Genomic DNA, 8,386 nt, shown 5'->3' with positions numbered 1-8,386 from the left:
TTTTTTTTTTATTTAGCCTAGGGATCAACAAAAATTTACCTTTTTCTTCTTCTAATTGTTAATTTATATTGGAAGACAAGATTACAAATTACATTGGGCTATTCTCTTATAAATTAACAAATTAAATATTACTACTCACCTTTACTAATAGTAAGCCTGAATATTGGAGGAAGTAGACAATATACCAAATATTTGCAGATTATAGCACGTGAATATGGAGGAAGTTCCCTGAGGCAGATCTAAGCTGAGTGGCTATAAAACCTTAATGGCCTTAGGTTTATTTGCCGTGGCTATAGATGGCCCTGCGGTATATGTTTATACCTCCTCTTATTGCCCTTCCATAAAACATACTGCTCCGGCTTAATGGACTTTTAATATGCGACCTGGGAACACTGTTAACTTTTATTATTATTTTTGGAAACATCTTATTTCTTCTCATTAACTTTCTTCTAATCGTTTTTATCCAATGCTTTGCGGAATTCTTCTGCAATATTTTGTGGTAATGTCACACATCGCATGTCACACACGGCATAGAATATACTATGCAAATAAAAATGGTTTATTAGTAATGGATTTCTGATCTTTGATTTTTAATTATTGTATGAATTAAGTGTTATTTAGACTTCTACAAATTTATGAAGCTTACATTTCTTTCTTCTAAACAAGCAGAAAAGAACATAATTTTCAACCTGCTAAGTTCGGGTCATAGTAGTGAAATTAAAGGAGTAGTTTAAAAATGAAAATCTGTTTCACCATCTGACTCTCTCATTTTTATATATTTTTTTTAATTTCATTCATTGCCGAAAAGTCAAAAATTAAAAATACAATGGTTCTTAATTCATATATTTTTTCTTCTAGGACGTTTTGGGTATTTATAAGCTGAAGAGGGGGCATAATATATTTAAATATCCTAGAAGGAAAGTATATAGATTAAGAACCATCGTGTTTTTAATTTTATCTTAAGACAATATGTATATATTTGCTTTACGCCTTATATTAAAATGTTAACAATAGTAAGACAAATAAGCTTTGAAAATATTGTAAAAGTATTTACTTTACCAACATTTCGGAAATCCCTTCTCATCGGTGGGAATAATATTAAATCCAATACAAAAGTTATTTCCTGTATTTTTGCTAATATTGGTCTAATTAAGATCTTTTTTTATTATTTATTTTCTAGAATATGTCAAAAGAGCAACTAAAATGTTCGGGGAGATGTATAGTTTTCTAGTTATTCCATAAACTTTTACAAAAGTGAACACGTTTCCATGGGAACCTACCGAATACATTTAAAACAACATACGTAGGTGTACTTTTAAAAGTTTAATATTCCATATTTATAGTCCAATATCGATTATCCTTTTTTTGTTTTGTAGGAAATTTAATTACCTTTCAAATAACAGTTAATAGGAAAATTTAACAGACGAATGGTGAGGGTAAGACTTTTTTTCTTAATTCAATTTTTCAAAACCCAGGTTAATTTTTTAAACTAAAATAATAATAAAGGTTCATTATTGACAATGATAAACCAAACTTTATGCCAAAAAAACTACCTTATATCATTCAAATAAACAATCTAATAAAAAACAAATGATCTTTTTTGTAATGCCCTGAGCCGATTCGAACCTACATCCAACATCTACTTTTAAGACGGGATCATTTTACCGTCACAATTTGACTGATTGTGAGTATAATGGAGCAGGAAAAGACAAACGAGCACTCCTGACAGATTGTCCTCCTACTGGTTTAGAAATTTATTTCGGTCTGGTCGTACACGGACAGATATATGAAGGTAGGACACGGCTTCGGTATTCCTCTATACTTGCGCCCCCTCACCGAAAAAATAAAAAGTAATAAAAGAAAGGTAGAAGAGTTATATTTCATATAGCCAGGCCTCGACTAACGAATCAATTATCTTAGAGGCAGGGTAAATAAATAGTCAGCCGTAGATTAATGGCAGTCGTTAGCGGCCGCCATCTCTCATCTTAGGTTGGTACACCTGGGCTGTCAATATAGCAGGATATGTCTTCCCCGTTCCTGATGAGTCACAACTTCAAATTTATTGTGTTCCAAGGGTTGCGTTTTCTCTTAAATCTCTTTACCCACTTAAATGACTTATCTAAAATTTAATTTATCTAATATAATTTAGTAGTAGGATTAAAAAATGTTATTTGAAGCGAGTTTATAGATTTTTATAGATTAGAAAAACATGTGTTCAGGCAATGAAGAAATATCTAATACACTTATTTAGGAAAATATATTAGTGAATCATTATTAATTAACGGAACCTAAATAATTATTAAATTACGGAACCCGTTTTTGTTTTTTTTCTAAATGGATAATTAGTTCTTCCAAATAATTTCACGACCCTTTTTCTTCATCTCTTTCCTTGACTCTATTTTTTTTTTTAAATTACCCTCTTTGAAAAACGAATTTTTATTATTACTTTTTAACCTTTTATTTATAAAATCAATTCACAATTTTAGGTAGATATGGGTATAGTTAGATTTTGTGTAGCATTAAACAATATTAAATTTATATTAAAATATTCATAAGAAAAAAAATTAAATAAATAAAAATTTATTAATTAAATATGTTTATAAGGCAGTTTTTATTGGAAATTTATAGTTGAAGTGACTATGACTTCTGAGGTATATACACTCTCTTTTCCATTTATTTCCTCTCTCTTTGCATATAATATGTACATACTGCTATTATAAAGGCCGACTATGATGAATAACTAAGATGAAGAAGCATCGTGGAAGAGTTGGCCCCTCAGAGCTAGACAATAGGAATGCTAAAGAGACCAAACAGATCCAGCATGAATTATTAATGAGCTGCTGAAAGCTACAGCTCTATAGTTTCTCCATCTCTCAAGCAACAGGATCCAACTCGTGTCAATATTGCCTCCACTTAGCGATACTTCAAGAAGTAGCCCACTGACAATGTGGTTTCATAAGAAGTCAAGTAACTCATTAACTTGGTGAAGGAAACGGGAAGACCCATCACAAATGAAAATATCCTTTCTCTGTTGCTTTTACTATCACATTTTCAGAGTTTACCAATATGACCATTGATTAGTTATTTATTATTAAATATTAATTATACAACACTAATCTTTTATCAAATAGAATAAAAATGAAACATAATATTTATAAATTTCATAAATATCTATTAAACATCTATTGTAACCTAAATGAGGATATTAAATATAAAATTAGAAAAATAATAAATTTTCATCTCTAAGCTCATGAAATGTTAGTTTAGTTCATCAGTATATTTTTGTTATTGGCCATATTAATAATGTGCTCTTTGTTTGATTTCAGCCGTACGCAGCCAGCTGAGGCTAGGAGAAGAAGGAGAACGAGTTCAGTACACTGACCAAGATGCTCTTTGGTTCCGAGCAGCAACTGTGGCAGTTCCCATCTTCGGAGCACTTATCCTCCTTATCCTCATCTTTCTAGCCCTCAAGATTCTCAGGACCGACCCTCAATCTCTGCAACCAAAACTGAGGTAACACTTATCATATTTTAACAATAAAAAATATTTATCTTATTTTCAAACCTAAATATTGAATATTTGTTTTATGAAAGGTTTAATGAATGTTACTATACTTGAAACCTCATATTGCAATGAAACCTTATATATATTCAGCAACATTAGATAATTGGGTTGTATAGAATGAATTTTATTAGTTTATATCTCATCTACTTATTTTCACAATTATTGTTTACAAATTTTAAAGTGCTATAAAACATTTCCAATAAGGTCCTCTGAGGTTTAATTTTAACTTTTAAGTATAAGAATAATTTGATTTTTTTACATGCTTTAATCTATTTCAAGTTTGACCAATTTGTCCAAGCCATAAAAATTGATTTTATTTACCATCCAGTCACTCTTGACACCTTTTTTTCAAGATTTTCAATGTTCTAAACACTGTATATTTAAAACTTCTGCTACAAATTTCTTTCCAGAAACCCATTTTAGGATTTCTCTTTCAGATTCTAAGCTTTTATGAATCTTGTTCATTATGAAAATTACAGGAAGCAAATAATTAATTAATACAGTTACATTAAATCCACATATGTTTTACTAATGTAATCCCAAATAATCAATCTTCATGATACACAACTCTATGTTAATATTTATTCAACACTTTTGATTGCTTCCGCTAACAACTTTTTATTTAAATTTTTTGTAGACTTGTTCAAATTTCTGGTTCAAAGTCTTTTACTGATATTGGGATATTTTTATTTATCCCTACATTCCTACCAATTATTATATATTTTGAGTTGTTTATTCAGATGTTATTGTAATTATTCAACCAATATCATGAAGATAAAATTAATTTTTATTAATATATTTTTAAGTTCATTTTCCTGAATTTCATTTATATATAGTGTTCTACATCATACATGCTGAGCAATTTTGAAAGAATATACTCTTGAAACAATACTCATTAAATTTTTAAAAGTTGTTCTGAATGATTAGGCTATCTTTGCAGTGACCCTTTAATAGTTTATCCACCAACGCCTTATCTAATGAAAGGAAGACAAATAAAGAATTAAATTAGTAAATGCACCAAATGTATACAAAATGAAAAATATACATGAAGTATAAATATTATTTAGATTTAATTTTTAGGTTTTAATGATTATAGTATTTGTTTGAATTTACTTGATTCTAAGATAAAACTAATTATATCCTCTTTCTGTTAGCAGGGTGGGCCCAAACACCAGAGTGATGATGGGTAGTAACAATCCACATATGGACACTGGGGCTAAGAAGTTACCATTACTTTACCAACACAATGACTGTAGCTCACGGGCTCAGGAGAAGAATGAAGCCAATGCGAAACTCAACAGCCCCACTAACCTGCTAGACCTTCACAAGTCGAGCCAGCGAGCCCCATGCAACTTGTATCAACCCCTCATTCAGAGCCCACAGGGAGTCGACGCGAGCGTCTACAATAAAACCTTCCTCATAGATTGGGGTGCCCACCCTTAGCTGCCTTAGAGTCTCTTTGTCAATCTATTTAATTGTTCTTCTTTGATAATATTTTGTAATGCTGTACTGTACACAGTTCCTAACCCCACATCATCAGCTGCAGTCAATTTTATATTTGTTATGTCATTTTGGAATGTATTTGTATATTGTAAATGGATAGTTGCTAAAATGAGAGTCATAGTAAGTTCTTTCGGTTTTAATTTAATTTGAGTTGAATGTGAGAGAGAATAATTCTAATTTCTACCACATATAAAAAAGTTCCTGAAAAAAAGGAGAATATAAGGAAAATTATTCTGGTAAATTTATTTAGGATAGTTGCTTTAGAATATTTTTTGATTCTTTTTATTGTTTATTTTGAAGATGAAATGAAAAAAAAAAGTTTATTATTTAAACAATACAGCTAATTTATCTCAAAGTGCCTAATGTTAGGAACAAATACAGAAGAAGACTAGCTAGTCATATTGTTTAACAGGATACGACAATATCTATGTGCCTCGAAAAAAGTCTTCCAAAATATTTAACTGATTATCGATTGAACATCACGCTGCCAGGGGTTCATTCTGCCTTTTGTTTTCTTTCAAATTTTATGTAGAAGAGACAATTTTAGATTAGTTTGTTTTTATTACCATTTTGATTTTAGAAATTTCCCACCTTTAGTGATATTTTAGGGAAATGTGAAAAGGAAAAATCTCATCTTCTCTAAAAGTATAGATCCTTTTGCACAGTTTTTATTATTGTTTTATATATTTTTTTAAAAATTTCATTACGATAATTTAATGATAAAAAATTTGTATATAAGTGTACACAAATTTTGTACAGGCTATTTTTGTAATATATTAACTGTATATAATTAATTATTTAATAAAAAAGACTGTACTTATGTATATGTTTGTGGTCATGTGATTGTGAAAGGGGCAAATTGTGAAATCTTTAATTAGGATTCTGACCACAGTCTAATTGTCAAATGAGTAGGGAAATGGACTGCATTCTACGTAATGCTTCTCAGATCGATCTTTATTATGTATAGTAATATATATCATTCGTGATAGCACATTTATTGATACAATTATGTGCCAATGTTTATTATTGATTTAATAAAATGTTATTTATAATTACTCCTTTTTTTAATTATATCACCTTTATTTATTCATTTATATTACAATTCAATAACTTTATGCTAGATATCAGCAATAAAATCAATAAACATTCATCTTGAAAAAACATTATGTTCTAAAGAATGTTCAAAGATTTACCTTTCTCTTATAGCAAGACATCTTGATTAATACTTTAAACTTCTTGATTAACATAAACCAATTATAATACAAATAGTTTTTCATCATTTATCACCCCATTACATCAATAACTAAACTAATTGATAATCCATTATAGAAAATTTAATTATGAATAATTTATACAATTATAATAATTCGGTGTTAATTTTTTATTGAATAATTTTATTAAAAATAATTAGTTCCTTAAATTTTAGTGTTAGTATGAATGAATAAATACTATTTCTGAGATTATATAATTTTTTTCTTTAGTTGAGGGAGGTGCATGGAATGTTGCCCTAACGGAAATTTTAAGGTGTTAATGAAATTTTGGAGGGAAACAAATTTTTGTGAGTTTTCAAAACAGAGACCAATGAAAAAAAAACACTAACTGCTGTGTCTGTTAAAACAATATAAAAAATAACAATATATAGTGTTAAAGGTTCGTTGTATAAGTTAAAAGGATAATCAAATTTTTTAGGAGGGGGCCATGCGCCAACACTTTTTGAATGGGGATGGGTACCTCTGATTGGCAACACTTGTTGACTTGCATAATTGCAAGACGTATAATGGCATAATTTGGTTCTAGCTTTGTTCACGAAGCAAGCCATTGAGTAAAGTATTAATATTATTGCTTCAGGTTGTAATTAGTTGAAAGTCAATTAAGGTGATTAAAATACATAATTTATTGTGTTCTTTTAATTTACTCTTCAAATAAAACAATATGATTATTTATGTTTTATTTACTTTGACAAATATCCAATAATTCAATAAATTGATTATTCATTAGAAATTTATAAATGTAAAAAAAAATCACAAATATATAATAATAATAATAATAATTAATTTATGGATAGATAGATTCATTTTTAAATGCTTTAAAAATATTATGTGAAATGTGTATACATTTTGCAAACAATAAACTTTTAAATAAAAATTTAAAACAACATCATAATTTGCGATTAAATAGCTAACACCGAATGAATTATTATAATTTACTTTCTTTTTTTTCATTTATATGCATATTAGTAACTAATTTATAAAATTTGGAATTATGGGATTTTGAAAAAGACATCAACAGACATGGTGGCCTCATGTTAGAAAACTAATTAATTATTTTTTATTAGATAAGGTATTTATTTTAATTTCTTCTATAAATTGTTATTTATCATTTTGTTATTATTGTTATTCTGTAAAAAGTTATTTACAGAATGTAATAAGAGGAAGAGAGGTAGGTAGCAGGCCCATTGGAGGGAGGATAGGGGAGGCAAAATCCCCAGGCTCTTGGTAGCTTAATAAGAGTTGACTGAAAAATCTATAATAAATAATATTATGTACCTTTATACTCTGACCGTAAAACCGTGTTTTTTGTTTATAAGTAGTAATATAAAAATGTTTTTATAATAAACTTGAATCTAAATATTAATATTATTAAAAATGAATAAATCTGTACCACTGCTACCCATGAAGGGTCAGGAGTGTAGTACTTTGTAAGTAAGTAATGTTACTAGACCAATGGTTGTGCAAGGAGGTGATTTGATCAGAATAACGCTTGACCGCCAAATTTTTCCCCAATCGAGGTACAGATAGCTAAAGTAACAGAAGAAATAATTATTTGTTACTGCTGGATTCGAACCCGAGTCCTTGGAGTTAGTAGCAGAATGCCATACCACTGAGTCAACCCACTCCTTATTTATATTATTGTCAAAAGTAAAACTCATGAAATATTTAGTACGTCCTCTTTTTCATTTTCCATCTGGTTTGCCATGAACAATCTTTTTGGGTATCCTTTCATCAGGCATCCATTCCATTCTTTGAAACTCTTCCCCATATCCTTCTAAATACCTTTCTCCCCAGGAGTTGAGTATCTGTTCTGCTTTTCTTGTCAAGGGCCATGTTTCTCCTCCATAGATCATCCACTATTGGCCTTACAATGGTTTTGTAAATTACCACTCTTATTTTTTTTAGAGAGAGCTCTAAACTTCAATATTTTTTGCGGTGAGAAATAACATCTGTTTCTGGCTGCGCTATCCTGGCCTCTATTTCACTCTCTACTTTGTTTTCATTTGTAACCAGACTTTCTAGGTACTTAAACTAACTGGTTTACAGAG

The 8,386-nt window shown here is 29.3% G+C and overlaps 1 protein-coding gene across 4 annotated transcripts in view; it reads left to right on the top strand.

The window, feature by feature from the left end:
• Nucleotides 1-6,122, top strand: part of LOC106683069 (BMP and activin membrane-bound inhibitor homolog) — a 147,130-nt gene extending 141,008 nt beyond the window's left edge. For 3 of the 4 annotated variants that reach the window (XM_067053534.1, XM_067053537.1, XM_067053536.1), the window contains 2 exons: nucleotides 3,327-3,513; nucleotides 4,719-6,122. In XM_067053534.1, the coding sequence (XP_066909635.1) occupies nucleotides 3,327-3,513; nucleotides 4,719-5,007 (476 nt within the window). In that variant the 3' untranslated portion in view covers nucleotides 5,008-6,122. The remainder of the gene's footprint in view (nucleotides 1-3,326; nucleotides 3,514-4,718) is intronic. The other variant, XM_067053535.1, reaches the window with a different exon arrangement.
• Nucleotides 6,123-8,386: the final 2,264 nt, after the last annotated feature.

The sequence above is a fragment of the Halyomorpha halys genome, unplaced genomic scaffold, assembly GCF_000696795.3.
Source record: "Halyomorpha halys isolate HHAL.00 unplaced genomic scaffold, Hhal_1.1 Scaffold461.1, whole genome shotgun sequence".
Lineage (NCBI taxonomy): Eukaryota > Metazoa > Arthropoda > Insecta > Hemiptera > Pentatomidae > Halyomorpha > Halyomorpha halys.
This window is presented reverse-complemented; position numbering and strand designations above follow the sequence as displayed.